The sequence below is a fragment of the Passer montanus genome, unplaced genomic scaffold (assembly GCF_014805655.1).
Source record: "Passer montanus isolate IOZ18808 unplaced genomic scaffold, ASM1480565v1 scaffold11, whole genome shotgun sequence".
In the NCBI taxonomy this organism is placed as follows: domain Eukaryota; kingdom Metazoa; phylum Chordata; class Aves; order Passeriformes; family Passeridae; genus Passer; species Passer montanus.
In genome coordinates this window covers 22770127-22786170 of record NW_024357613.1, presented here as the reverse complement: position 1 = coordinate 22786170, position 16044 = coordinate 22770127, and the positions used below count along the sequence as shown (strand labels likewise).

Below are 16044 nucleotides of genomic sequence, written 5' to 3'. Positions count from 1 at the left end.
AAGGCAAGTGCAAGGGAAAACAGGAGAAAGTAAAAGAGAAAGAAAAAAGAAAAGGGGAAAAAAAGGAAGCGAAAATGAAGAAGAAAGAAGCAAAGAGGAAGTGAGACATGATTGTGATAAAGTTGAGACTAATGTATAGAGAGAGAAATATTAGAAGTCTGTCATATATGAATGACATCGTGCCTATTTGGATCTGGCTACATTTCCTGTGGCTCTATAAGTGAGCATTTTTCACTATCAGTGTCTGTTATAATTGCTAAGTTGATACAAGATCATGGAAGAAGCTTAGAAAAAAAGACCTACATCACACAATTATCTTTGCCGGTCACTGTGTCAAGGGTCTTGCATCAAGGAGTGAATGAGGATTGAATATAGTCTATTGACTATCTTCCACGAGAAAGATGATGGGCAAAATTATTTTGTTTTTTCCCAAAAACTGTTGTGTTTGAATATGAAGATGTGAATTTTACTTTTGAAGTTCTGCTCATTACTGAAGCTGTAGAGAACTTGGACAATTAACCTTCTCCACAAATCCAGACAGATTCAGTATATCCCCCAGATCTTGGGGCTGGAAAAGAGAAGAAAAAGAGCACAGCTTTTCTTTGATAGCAGGCTCTCCATATAGAGGGACTATATTCTGAAAAGATTCAGAGATCAGAGAAATAAGAACGTGTTCTCTTCTCCACGTCTTTTTTGCGCATTGGTGACATTTGGACAGAATCCATACATTGCCTTTGTTGCCTTCAGTATGCTCATCCACAGTATTTCATGAGTATTGTTGCAATAGTTATTAAAAGAATTTTGGATTACCCATGGCAGGAAAAGTCCAGTGAGCAATCATTAATGACACCCAAACAATTTTGTTTATTTGTGACATGGTGATTGTTGAGGCAAACTGCAAGGCAAGACCATGGACTGTAGTTTGCCACAGTACAGGAGCTACACCTTCAAGCAGTTTTGCCACAAATGTTGCTGTGTGAAGCTGTGGTCACGCATCTACCCTTCAGCTTTGCCATGTTTTCCAGCCTGCCTATGTCTTACTGCTTCCCTCTCCAAGCAATGGCCAATGCCTCTGATTTTGATGCAGTTGCATCTGCAATTGCTTCTTAACCTGATCTTCTTTTAACAGTATAATTTTCTTGAACTGCAATCCCTTCTGAAAGAGATCTGCCATGGATCAACACATGTAGTGATATACTCTATGCTTATGTAGAACCTTAAAAAGATTAGGAGAAAATTTGTTTTCTAATGGACATTTCAGTAGAGATGTTCTGATTTTTCTTGTTTTACAACAGGTCTGGAGCACAACTGGATGCACAGACAAAGTTGAAAAGCATTTTGAGACTTATAGACAGCTCTCCCTGAGGTAATTCTTATGTCAATGCAATGTGATAAGTTTGTGTTTTTCCCAGGTTAAAGCAGCAAGGAGCATGTGTTTTGCTTTCCTGCTATAATCAATGAGGCTTAAGAAATCTGTCACTTTTTCATGCACTAGATACATAGGAGATTCAATCTGAAAGTGTGATATTTATAGTTAGGTATCTTGCGTGTACCATATACTTAGGTGATTATCCCTTCACCCAAAATAATGTGATTCTAAAATTAGCAGACTTTCCAGAGAATATGAAAAATTATTTAAATAATTTCTTTAGCAACTCAGCAGTAATTTTTGTTAGTAAAATTTTCCTTCTTCAAAAGATGTGGGAAAAGCTTTTTCATTGCATTAGAGTAGCCTTAGCCTGCCTCTGTCAAGGTTCTGAGACAGATATAAGTAATGTAAATTGCTTATAACACTTCTCCTCAAATAGGCGAGCCCCACCCCAAGGCTAAATTCCTTCCACAAAATGTTAATTTGCTTACTTTTAGTCTTCCATGGGATTTAAAAACAACACTTATATTAAGGTTTTGATATGCTGTTATTAAATTTGCCATGTTTCTAGAAAGAAACTCTTTCACACCCTTTTCCCAAAAAGTAGAAATGTTTATTCAGAAGTGAGAATATTTAGAAAGTGACTTTGTGCCTTCAGCTGAAAGGATTGTTTCAGGAATAACTGGAGCAAAATTTATTCTAGGCTCTAAAGCAATTAAGAATATTTTCTTATGCATTATTGTCAGTACCTTTCAGGTAAGGGACCAAATTCACTCCACAGAGGGATATATTTTATATTTTATATTACTTGCCAGGCAGTCTGAACTCCTAAACAGTTTAGGATTTTTCAGGTTGGTAAAGCTTCCTCATTTCCAGTATTGAGATTTTTGTGTTACATCTTGCCTTCTTCAGCTGAGAGGCAGTTTTTCTGAAGCTTCCTTGACAAGTAGTAGAGGTGCAATCCTTTTCTTTACCTCTGTTTTTTACTTACGCATAGCAAAGATATTATCCTGTTGCATACTGTGTAGGCTTAGTTTCAAGCCCAGACACAGACTTTCTCAAACTTGCTTGGTCATTTCACCCTCCTGAGTCCCATGATACATGTAATTGATCTGACTTACAGAAGGTAGATCACACCCAGGGCCAACGTAATGAAAGAGGAGTGGGAACACTGTTTCTGGCAGTTCAGCCAGTGAGCAGCACCTTTTTGAGCTGTTGTGATTGCATTGCATTTCAGCAGGTGCCCACATCTCCTATAAAAAACTGCAAATCATAGCTCCATCTTACCCCCAGCACTTGGCATCCTAGAGGACTCCTGTTGACTGCTGGATTTGTTGCGGTTCTGATTTTTCCTTTTATTGTTGGCTGCTCGGACAGAACGGAAAAGCACTTCACTTGCCTTGAAGAATGCAACCATGAACGGTTGCTTTGACTGAGGCCCATGTCTTCCAACCAGGCCAGCAGATTTAACATTGATACTTCGACCTAAAAAGCAATGGAAATTGCAAGTTAAAAGGTGAACTTCTGCCCCTCCCAAAGCCATAGCAGGAGTTCAACTGCTGACTGAATCATAGCCAGGAATTTGCTGCAATCCTGAATTTATATGGTTAGGAATCAATCCACATTTTGTTGAACAGAACTTAAAAAGACAAAAAAGCTAAATAATTTTCAAAATTTCAACAGCTTTACAGATACAATTTTTATTTCATAAAATTGCAGTCTGTGTGCGATACATCTTATTCATTACAGAGGTGTTTTAATTCATTCTCATGCATACATCTATAGAACTGAAAATTAAATGAGCCCCATTAAAGTTTATTTTCTATAGAAAGGATAATGTAATGAGGTCTTTTAATTTTGCATCATTTCAGTGGGACATAGAATTTTATATCCCTCAAGCAAACCAGTAGCAAATAGAAATGTAAGATAATAAATATAATTCTGCTTTAAAAATAAATATGTTACTCAGTGTTACTCAAACTGATGTTCATTCACCAGTAAAGGTAGGAAGCCATTTAGTTGTTCAAGAGAAGAGAGTTTGAAATACGTGTATTATTGACTCTGGTTGTGTTCCCAGGGGATGTGCATATTTCTTTAAAACATTTGTTCAGTCAGGACTGTGTGGTAACCTCGCTATATTATGTGGTCTAAACCTCACTGAAAGAAAGGAAAGCAAAACAAGTCACTGAAACTGCATCAGTGACATTTTAGCAAATAAACCCTCACTCTTAACAGAATTTATTTTGGCAGCATAAACACTTTTGTGCGTACGTGTATTATGCAGAGCCCTTCAACCGTCAGAAAATGAGACAGTGTCATGTGAAGCTGTGCAGCTGTGCAGGGTGGGGACACAGAGCTCCTTTAAACGGGAGGGTACGCGCACTGGCACCGCGCGCCGGGCGGCACCGGGGCGCCTCACCATTCTTCTAAACCCGCTGGAAAGTTTGTTACGTGGGCAACAAAGGAGCATCTGCCTCGCAAATGTATAATGCTGTTAACTCAACCAACCTGAAAAAGAACTTGAAAACAAGCAGAGGAGTAAACATTATAGAAATAAGTATATAGGTTTCCTTTTCAAACACAAACTCACAGTGGCTGCACGCCAGAGTCTATATTTCTTAAAAAAACTCTATCACTGGCGTAAATGAAAGAGGCAGTTTGATTTGTGGTTAAAGTAGTTTCCATTCTACTTCCACTGTAACAAATGTATTAATTCAGCTCAGACTTCCTCCTTCTGGCAGCCCTTTTGCAGTAAAAAGAGAAATTAGAAGTTCCAGCCAAATACCATACCTTGAACTGACCCACTTCAATACATAAACACTTTTACAACATGTTTATTCAGGTGTAGCACTTTAAATTGGTTTAAGATGTTTCCAGTGACAGAGAGCCCAGCAAAGGCAAGAGAAGAACTGAGAAAGTTAGCAGTTATGGAGCAGAGTAATTGGCAACATATTCTGAACAATTTTGATAATTACTTTTTTGACTGCAATGGAAAAATATATTTGTTGAAGCTTCTGATTTCATTTTAAATGCTTTTTTAGTCTTGTGTTTCTTTAATTCTTCTTTTCATGTGTTTGAGTTACTATTAAATAATTCAGTAACATTCATTTCTATATGTTCCAATCTTCTGTTGCAAGTCAGATATGAGAAACTGTACATGCTATTCTCTATTCATAACAACATGGACAAGCTAGCTTCTCACCACAAAGTTCCACATTTCCCTTCATTTCTAGAGGGAATATTTTTACTATTTTTCTTTACTTTTCATTCCAATGACTTTCAGAATTTTAATTTTATCTGTAAAATATTAATGCTTTACTGGTGGACATTTTGAGAATACTATTAAATTTATATATTGAGAACTGTAAAGGTGTGTGAAGCTTTTCTGAATTTAAATTTAGGTTCCCTGAATTTACAATGGTGGATATTGTGTGCGAAGCAAAATATCCTTCAAACCAATGTGAACTCCCTTTAAAATAACTTTTAATATTATTAAGTTTCCTCTGGGTTTCCTTTAGACTTCAGCAATGAGATGGCTATTAAGATTCCACAAGTTAAGGCTTACTTGGTTATCCAGGGTATAGAGATCTACTATAAAAAATTAATCCTGTAACCCACAGCCTTTTTACACAGAGAAACAGCTTATGTGACTATATTCCTTTATGTGCTTGATCTTCTAAGCAGCATAAGATTTTAGAACTCATTTGTTCAATTCATGAATGGCATATGCACTGGATCTTGTGCAGAGGAAAACTTTTATTGACTTCTGTGGGTACATTGTTAAATTTTTCTCTCTCAGTTTATCATATACCTTAGCTTAACTGCAACTTTCAGAAGATGAAGGAATCAAAATATACACTGCCCTTGGGACACTATATTTCTTCTGAGGAGGATCTCTGAACTGTTTGGTTTGGAAATTCAAACTACATATGTTGTGTCCATTTTAGGTTACTTCTTTTCAAAAGAAATTTTGCATTTACAGAACTTCTATTATCCTTTATTAAAAAAAAAAAAAAGTAAGGAAAAAAGGAAAAAAAAAGGTGTATATGGGGGATATTTGCCTTCAGTCTAAAAAGCATTGCCCCTTCTTGAACAGGAGGTATTTCAAAGCCTCTGAAAACATGAAGCTTTCTGCCACAGCAGTAGCTGCATTGTGTGTGCCATGGTCTTGTTAGGTAGTCCTTATTTTTGTTTGTGGTGTCAATTTCAACATACATTAAAAAAAATATTTGCTCTATCCTAAATTTCGCCTTGTAGCATTCATTTTTGTAAGTGGTTTTAATCTATCGTTTCTTGTAAACATTTTGAAAACTCTTGGCTTCAATGGCAACTGGAAATCCAGGTCTCTGGGGCATGCAGTTGTTCCATACTGTGGCATTAAAGCAATACTTTCTAAAGTCGGCTGAATGACTCAGGCTGACCTGCTTAACAACACTCGGAGCTTCAGCCAGATGAAACTCGTAAAACCAAAACAGCAAGGTTTGTCTTTCTGCTTCTCTTGAGCATCTCTGAACAACATTGTCAAGCATTCCGAAAAATGGGCTGCATTCTGCCCTTCCATCAAATCTTTATGTCTGAGGATTTCAAAGATTTTTTTCAGATTTCAGAAGAAAAGAAGTGCAAGTAACCAGCAGTCTGCCAGTGCCTGCTCCCCTGAACTTAACCACTGCAATTGCCCCTGCACCTAGGAAAAACCCTAAAAAAACAAGAGATGGATTTACTCTGTGTAGTGATAGTCCAGAGCCCTTGTATTCTTCACATTCTGGCATGCACTTCTCAATACTGCTCTGACGATTAATTATCTCCTCTACATACTGGCAGGTATATTTGGAGACTAAGACTTATTTAAAGCATTATGTTTCAAATTTGCTGAACTGCTTAGTCCTTATTCATAGGATTCTGAGTCTTTGGCAAGATGTATTTGTTTGACTTGGCATTTAAACTTCTTTTTGGCTTTTATACTATTTGATAGTAAAGTGCCCTTAGCAGTTTGCATAAAAGCTTGCATGGAAGTTTGGGTTTGACTGACTGAACTGAATGAATATTATTTGCCTTTTCACATTCTCTCTCCTAATAATAAAGGAATCGCTGCTGCAAAAATAACTGTGAAGTTCAGCTTAAAAAAGGTCCTGTCAACAATCCCAATGATTTTGGTTTTTTTGTTTTTTCACCCACAAAATAGGAATTGCACTCGGGTTGATAACTCAGAGCTATTTGCTGTGTCACTCTTTGCTTCAGTTCTGTCACATGCAGTCATATCATACAATTCTTTACGTGAACTGATCAAGTTCCATCTTAAAAGTTCATTTCCCCTCCAGCTGCTCCAAATGGAAATGCAAGAGCCCTTCAGGCTTTCAATAATAATCTGTCTTGCAGTCTTGACCTGGAGACAAATCCTTGTGTTTCATAACATTCGGAAAGCTGACTTTTTCCGAGACTGCCAGTGTGGATGCCAATGACAGTAAGATCTGTGCCTTGGCTTTATCTCCTCAGACAGTATATATTTTAAGTAAAATATTGATCAGACACTTATTTTGCAAGAGCTTTCAGTCATTATGCATCCTAGCCAGATTTACACTGGCAACACAGCACAATGAGCAATTCCAAAATCCATTATTTTGTCCTGAGTCATCGGCCCACACCAAACCACTCATTTTGTTATGAAAAACAAGAAGTTATTTACTTTTGAAAGTGTTCAAGAAGTCACAAAACACATTTTATAGATTAACCACTACTGCTAGGTCACAGTAGTTATTTTGGTAATAATTTTACATATTTATACTTAGAAATGAAAAATTTAGTGATTCTGAGAATTCATTTCAATGCAGTTTGCTGAAAAAAATTTAAAGTTCCAATGCCACACCTAGGATTTCCTTCTTTTGGGGAGTGACATCTGAAATGAGGAAAAGCCTTTTGGAGAAAGATCCTGAGCATCCAGGGTCCAATAACATTTAATATTTGAGCAAAAAACTGCCCATAGGCTCTGACTATGAAAGCTGACACAGTAGTTTTCAAAATTAGAGAGAAACTTTTATGGTTTTTCATGCTGGAACAGCACTCTCGAGAGCAATGGGACTTGAAACAAAAGAATTGAGCTGGAGTTTGGCTACCTAAGCTTATTTTTTAAAAAAGACATGAGAAAAGCTTATAACACCAGTGTGATGGTATACATATAACACATCCTCAACACTCCAACTCTAAAGTATTTTTTACTCTCTATTGTATTATCTATATAAACTGTTGCTCAAACTTTTCCTTTGGTGGACACATTTATCTATAGCAACATAAAATATGCTTTTGACACATGCTTTGTGTGTTTTATTAACTCTTCTTCTCCCTGGAGGCTTTAAGGAATTCTGACAAAGGGTGGTCTTGGATGCTCTGCTCTGCCTTTCCTAGGCTTCACAGCTTTAGTCAAGACTAAATTCATCTTTTGTTTGTCAAATCTTACATTCAGTTGTTTTTACTCCGTTAATTTAAAGGAATTTGGGGTATCTTTTTGTGTTAGTTTTGGTGTTCATAAAGCTCTTGAAGAAAGCACTTGGGAACACATAAGGAACTCTGATATGTTGTATAATGTGGCAGTACCACATATGCTTACACAAAAAAAAAAAAAAATCAGTTGTAATTATACACAAAAATGCTCTGTAAGTACTTGATTTATCCTTCCAAGTTAATGCACTTAAACTGTGAGTGGCTTGTGGGAGTCCTGGGGCTTTTCTGCACCATTAAAAAATGTGTTCAGGAAGACAATAAAACAAGGAGAGATTAGATTAATTGGTCATCCACCAAAGAATAAAATGGATAAAAGCCTCCTGAATGGAATGGAACACAAATGCCATTATCTCTAAACTAATGGTGTTGAGAAGCAGCTGTATCCTTCATCTGTCTGGGGAGCAGGGTGTGGGGTGATTTGCACAGCTGTACAGCCAGGACCACTGTGCACCAGTGGTGGTAGGAGAAGGGGTGGGAGCCTGTTTCACTCCCCTCCTTGCCCTTCTGCTCAAAGTGAGTGTGCCCTTCCTAACAAAGGGTGTGCCCGCTTGCTACAACGCCAACCGTGGTTGTGACCCAGCTGGAAACTGCAGTCCCACCTATCTGAGCAAACTAAAGGCTGCTGGAACTGGATCATCCACTCTGCTCAGGGTGGGAGTGTGCTCCTGCTGCATTTACATCCTGTGCCAGCTCCACCACAGTTAACAGAACCTCGAGGCAGCGCTGCAGCACTGGGACCTTTCTCATGGGGACAGCTATCATGGGATCACCCTGTTTTGGAGACTGGGAGACTCATCCCTCCAGCTTGTTTCACACCACAGTACTGCCGAGCATGTTTAATTTAAAACCAGTGCAATTTTGACCAAAGTCAGCTCTGAACCAGAAATGAATGTAGCTGTACTTAGGCAGTGCTTGAGCCCAAGCTAATAAAACCTGCTGAGGGGCAGGATGTATTAGCTCGGGTTCAGTGCTGTGCTAACATGGCTATATGGCTTCCAGATGGCCCAGAATTTAGTCAGAGCTATTGCCTGCCAAAGTCCATATATATATTAATATAAATACATATTTCCTAAGTTCCCCCACTATAGGGACAGTAATGAAGGTGATATTGCTCCTCATACTTTGCCTTGTAAATACCAGATCCATCAAGAGGTTTAAAGGTAACAACCCAGCAGCATCCTCCAGAGTACTTGATAGCTGCCATGGTCATGTAAGCACGGTGCCAAGGTGGTCTAGGGGCAGCTGTAGGATAAATTCACAACATTTAGTGTAGTAATGGTGAGGCCAAAACTACATCAAATATACAGCCAAGTACATGAAGAGGCCAGAGTGCTGCCACAGGTTGTCATGGCTTGAAAGCAAACCAGCCACTCCATGCCACGCTGAGAGCTGCCTTTCTGAAGGCTTAGCTGGAGAAAGGGACCTCAGAAGAACCAGGCTAAAAGGAAGAGAGGGTAAAAAAGAGACTGCATTTTTTTAGTTTCTTCTCCAATATCTCTGGAGAAGAACTTCACCAATCCTTCATGCAGCATGTAGGATTAAGAACCAAAACCCATTCCAGGGGCACACCTCAGAGGATACCCAAATTCATGCTGAAGGGGAAATTAGCCTTCCACAGGCTTCACTTGGATTGAGTAACCTATTTTTTTTTTGAAGTTTGCTTTTGCTTTGGGGGAAAAAAACCAAAACTTGAAGAGTCAGAGTCAAGGAGATGAGGGTTCCTGCTGCCTGCCCACCTCAAAAAGCAAGAAAGCCCAAAGAAACCTTCTGTGGGACTATGTGGTAACAGAAATCTTAATCTTTGTTTTTTCAAAGTAGACACCAGTTTCTTCTGCTCTGGTGTGCTGGTAGATGAAAAATAAGTGAGAGCTGCAATAATCTAATAAAAGGCACAGAACTATATGACTGTGTGGCTACTCAGGATATTGTGTTGAGAGCTTTGTATTTGGAATACATTTTATTCTGTGGATCACCACCAATCACATTGCACGTTATCTCCCTCTCCTATTCTCTGTAAACAACTCTAGGTTCTCCTCAGCAGTGACAAAAATAGAAAAGGGATTACTCTTGTAGCTGTTTATACCACTTCAGCAATAGTGATGTTCAGATCACTGCTAGCATCCACTTATAAAAATGTTAAATGTTAATAAAAGGTGCTGATTCACTAGAACAAGTTTTAAGTCTTAGGAGACATGTGGTATATATACAGGAAGAGGTTGCATGGAGCTTTTCAAATTGTTTGTGCATCTGTATTGATTTTATGCTGCAATTCATCCAACACCCGTGCATCCATCAGCGTGAAAAAGATCACCTCTCATCTGAATCACAACAGAGAGTTTTGGTGTCAAAATTAGGGAATCAGCCAAAAGGGGATACTGCAGAATGTTGAGGATACATTAAAAAAAGAGAATCAAAAAAACCTGATCCTTAATTTACCACAGCCCCAGGGAAAGAGTGCATTACATGTTGACAGCTTCCATATGTGTCATGCAAACCTTTATTCTTACTGTTCAAAATAAAATGTCCCATTAAGAGAAAAAGTCTACATTTCATGCTAAAATGAGACGTATGATACCAAATACTGTCCTAAAGAAAAAATAAAACACATTCCAGTGTCATGTGGTTTTTCGTACTTTTTTCAGGATTTTCAAAGGAGAAGAATATGAATTACAACAACCAGACATTTTTCCAAATATTTTTTTTCACACTGTTATATTAGATACAAATTTTTTTATTCCTTGTGTAGATATTATTATTATTATTATTATTTGTGCACCATCTCCAGGGATGCAAAGAAATATATCGATACAAGTAATTGCCAAAAATGTCTCTGACAGATAACTGTAAGAAAGATTACTTTTGACAGTAGTGATAACAATATAGTAGTACCCTGGAGTCTCAGCAACTATTGATTCCCCATATTGGCTTTATGAATAAATCTAAAAATCAGTGTGTATTTACAGACTCAATTATCCAGGACCCCAGTGTAGCACCAGAATAACTCAATCAGGGATCCTCTTACTTAACAGAATCTCATTTAGTTTAATGACCTGTTGCAAGAGAAAGGTTAATGGATCAGGTCTTATCATAAATATCTCTCCAGTTACGGGGACAGAAGTACTATGCCTCCTGTAAACTCGGCCGACAGCTGGAGGCACGAAGAAATGTGCTTCAGACCTGCATGGCCTGAAGTTCACTCGAGCCAAGGGAAGGTTTTCCAGTTGATTTGAGCCAGTCCCTGAGCTCTCACAGAGACCTGGTTGGAGGAAAGGTGGGTGGGGTTCTCTGGGTTACGAACCAAGTCCGCTACATACTGTGTCGTATTAAAATTCATGTTCCATCTGTACACAAACGTGTCATTCAACTGCTGGTGTTTCTAATAGCTTCCAGAAGTAACAGCAACCCAATAAAAATAATCAAAGCCTTAAGAGCAAAATTGTAAGAGCATGAAAGGATGATTTTCCTTGTGCTAAGCTGAAGTGGTGTAGCATAGGTCTATCCTATAGTTTTGAAAACTTTGGTTCCTAGAAGTGGACTCCTTGTACAAATAAAGTGGAAAAGGGAAGAGAAAGTGAGGAAAAAGGCAAATTCCTTCATAAGTCAAATAAGTAAGGTGCAAAAGGAAAGCTGTTTGTGGCTTCAGAATTTAAAATAGAAAATTATCTATCACCTTTCTCATCTTGGGAGTAGGACATGGGAAATATTTACATGAGCTATTCTTTTACAATTTCTTCAGTGTATTAACCTAAAGGTTTTCTTTTACCCATACAAACTTTCCTGTAGTTTACCAAACGGATGTAATTTTGAGGCTAGAACCAACAAATTGCTGGTTGCAGGGTTTCTTAATGAATGCCTTTCATGGATATTTAATTTTCAACAATTTCTGTGTTCAAATCGCCTGGAAAAAAAAAAAAAAAGTCAAGGATGGAGTTTATTCTGGAGCAGGAAAGCTGGCCAGAAGCCAGCCCACCTAATTTGGATTCCTGACGGAGGTGTCACCTCCCCAGAATTGTAAGAGCTTTAAAATGGCCCCACTAAAGCAGGCTGCCTAGGAGATCTGCTCCCCATGCAGCCCAGCTCAGAGTGGTGCCTTTGACGGCTGGGTGAAGGCAGCAGCGTGGTCTGCTTTGCACTGGTGCCCCCATTGTGCACTGGCTGTACTCTGACCAAAAGGTAACACCAGATGAAATGGCCACGAGCTTGGTGCAAGCCTGCCAGCTCCCTTCTTAAGCATCGTGCCTAAAGGACAGTTTTTGCATAACTCTCCAGCAGCCAGGGCACTTGCTGAAAAAGTATGAGATGCTTTGTTCACAGCCCAGCTGAGCCTGAGGGAGAATTTAGATCAAAACCAATGAGAAAATGTAGCCAGAACAAAGAAGAAAAAAATATTAATCCTTACACCAGGGTTTCTTCTGCTACTCATTAACATTATGTCAGCTAAGGTTTAGATTAACGGGCATCATAGATCCCTTGACCTCTGACATGAAAAGCTTTTTGACAAAAAGAGTTAAATCTGAGTTTGCTTGTAAAGTGGTATGGATTAAGTGAACCATCACAGAAAAAACAGTATATAAGTCTCTTTTTATTAGTTTCTAAAGAAGTCTAAGTAAAGAACATTTCTTTTAAAAATACTGTTTTGCACTGAGATGCATTTTCAAATTTAATGAAGAGCATAACTATGAATAATGCAGTAGCCCAGTAGATTTGTACTCAAACCCCCACAGCTCAAAACTTCAGTTTTGATAGTGGTTTTTCTAATTTTCTAACCAAAATTTTCAAGATTTCAAATTTTTAACCCATTTCAAGGTAAAAAAATCATATTTTTTAACCAATTCTCACATTATCCTATTGCTAACCTTTCTTCAACATCAGTATCAACAGATGCTATACTTTCTAAATGGCTCTGAGGTTTATTTCATAACTTTTTCTTCAGCCCAAGAAATTCTGCAAATCTGTCTGACTTTTCTGAATGTAATCATCAGTGGTAGAACATTAAAATGGATCTTAATTTTGTATGTAGGAGCTCTTATCCTGAACCCAATTTCACTTGATTCAGTTAGTTTTATAATTGCAATATTCTACAGAATTGAAACTAATAGAAAACTTGCAGACCACATCAACAGCAGGATAAGATTTGTGTTATTTGCTTATAAACTCACAGTGAATTGTCACCCAGTCAAGCTAAAAAACATCCATCCAGAAAAAAGTCCTAGCAAGGCTGGACAAGAGCACACAAGGCATTATGATCTGCAGTTTGTATCTTACCGTCCCCCGTTTCAGCGCAGAGCTGCAAGCCCAGGTTGTTCTGTGGATTAATCACCCAGTGATTGCTGGTCACAGTAATGTCAAAGACAAACCAGCCCACATCAGAAGCTTGAGCCTTTCTTGTGTCTAACAGGAACAAGTCTGCATCCCTAAGTTAAAGAAAACAAAGAGTTAAGGCATTCAAATATAATTAGCTTTGTCCCTAATTTTCTTGCTGACAATAACTTCTTGCAGTCCAAATTATTAATCCTTTGACATATTCTCATTATAACACAGTACAGCACGTGGTGTAGCTGACAGGTAGTAAGTAAGTATCATACAGGTATTTCCCCTAACAGGCCTACCTGAAATGAGTTTCAGCATTTCAGTAAAAATGATAGTTCTGGAAAATCTGACAAATACAACTTCCTGATATAACTACACAAAAACCATAATTGAGGCAGTGTATAAAAAAATTCATCTCTCACTATTAGAATGCCTCAGTAAGATTCACTTTTATAAACTTTTCAGCATAAAAGACAAAAAATGTCAAAATCACTTCCCAATTTCAACTAAATCTCAGAGGCATAGCATTGCTAAAAAGATTTGTTGTTAATAACATATGACAGCATCTGTATCCTGTGACAAAACATGAATAGATGGCAGTTCAGACCATTTCCTATTACTGCAGATGTTTAGAAAATAAGTCTCTCTATCAAAGCAGAAATTACATATCTATTCAAGAATATAATTATTGCATTTTAACCCTCAGTTCCCTGGTATATTTTCAAATTTGTTCCCATGAAATCTTCCAGTAATTCAGAAGGGCTGCTCATGGGAGTTAGTATAATTGTGTTACTAAATTTTTAGCATGGGTCATTTATTTGTTCTGTTTCCACATATCTTGTGACACAATTGATTCCAGACCATCATCTGTATTGCAAATAATTTACTACAATGACCAGACTAAACCCAAGATATTTAACTCTCATCAGTTTCATTTTACACGCTTCTACAAAGCAGCATGCATTATTAAAAACTGTTTTCACCATTTAACCTTCTAAACCTAAATCTATAGTTATAGAAACCTATTTTTTTAATGCCATAAATAGTAGTCAAAACAGTAAGATACAAGAAAGAATGTTTTATTCTAGTTTCTTACTGTACAAGTCAGCTAACTTGTCAGACATAGATCTGGGAATTGTACTGTCGCCTTACAGACAACATGAATACGTGCTTAAAGAGGAAAGAGACAGAAAGAACAGGCTTTGTGTGAAAAAGTGGATTTAAAATTGCTGGTGTCTTGTCACTGTATTCTTACAGTGCTTAATCACAATGACACCTTAGAATGTTCCTGTCTTATGTAAACACAGTAAATGCACCTAGAATGTCTGATACTGAAAAAAACATCAAGTGCACCTTTTGAAACCGTGACTGCTAAATAATGAAGAAAATAAGACCAAGTGAACTATGACAAGCATATGTTTACTTGCATGTGAGATATACCTGCAAAATCAGGTTAAAGAGGTCAGAAATTATAAAGGAAGGCAATTTTAAAAGAAACAGGGAATTGAAAGGGCTTGTTTTTTAAGTTGCCTTATTTTTTTTTCTTCTGTTAAAGGATAATCTTTTGCTGGTTTCTTATCACTTCCATTCTAGTAGAGCTGTGCTAATGACCACACAAGGAGAAAACCTACATTCCCCCTCTGGAGTTAACATTAAGAAAATCTTACAATTCAAAAGAGCCTGACTTGCTATTCTAGCACTGAACAAATTAACAACGTACCACAAGCTCATAAATAATACTCTCTGGAGTCTTAAATGCCAAATTTTTTACCCTAATAAGCAGTTTTATCAGAAATTTAAACCTGAAAATTTCCGACTGTAATAGTCTTTGAGATGTTGATTTAGAAATACTTTTGCATCACTCAGTAGATTTAATAGAAAACTATAAAAGTGTTTGGAATATAAGATACTACAATACCGCTGTGATATAATTCCACACTTGTCTTTTCTCCTCCTAGAATACATAATTGTTTTCTCATATAGAGTCTTTCAATTCCAAATCCAAGACTGATACTAAATGTTCTCAAAATCACAATGTTTCTCATGCTAAATCAGAATAAAGCACTACTAATGATCCAGACCAGAAATTCCTATGAGGGACAAATTTTTCCTCAATGTGACTTTTTTACTTTGTGTTGCGGCAAAAATTCAAACTAAAGTTCCTTTGGTATTGATATTTCAATTATTTGTCTGTCTCACTGCAAGTACAGTGATGTGGCTAAGGTAATAAACTTTAAAGAGAAAGATTGCTCTTACTCATTAACTCAGCAAATGCAATGAAAATGAGTTGGGGTTACCTACAGAAAACCAGAACTGATTCTTGAGAGTCCATAGAAGAATGAAGAAAATGTATCTGGACCAAAACTAGTAATTTAGCCTGCATAACAGCATGTTACTACAGAAATTCAAAGTCTGTAAAACTCAGAGAAAAAAAATTCAAGGAAAATAACAACTTCTTCCACAACTCATACAGATACAGGGTGAAAACCTGACCCCTGAGAAGGCAGCAGGAGCTCTGGGATCAGGGTTGCCCCATTAGCTCATGTCATTCATTCAAACTTCTCATCATATTTTGTGACATTTTTAATTTTAGAATTCTCCTTTATTCTATGCAATCACACTTAAAATGAAAAACAGCTGCAAATTTTGGCTGAATTTTAAAAAGTATTTCTATTTAAAATATAGCCCACAACACATAATAAAAACCCAAGGCATTATGTCGTAAATAGCCCAAAATGCAACAGTGAATACATTCAGGCAGAATGCAGCTGATTGGCTTTACCTTTACAGAGGCTGTTTAAGTTTAGTGATTTCAGTTTGGTCCCCAGTGATCAGTTTTCTAAAGGAGAAATGCTACCACAGTCAAGAAT

At 37.4% G+C, this 16044-nt stretch overlaps 1 protein-coding gene across 1 annotated transcript in view; it reads right to left on the bottom strand.

The window, feature by feature from the left end:
* Positions 1-16044, bottom strand: part of BMP5 (bone morphogenetic protein 5) — a 57091-nt gene that overhangs the window by 13004 nt on the left and 28043 nt on the right. The window contains exons 3-4 of the mRNA XM_039728057.1: positions 13130-13278; positions 2657-2854 (exon numbers count right to left, since the gene is read on the bottom strand). Coding sequence (XP_039583991.1) covers positions 2657-2854; positions 13130-13278 — 347 coding nt within the window. The remainder of the gene's footprint in view (positions 1-2656; positions 2855-13129; positions 13279-16044) is intronic.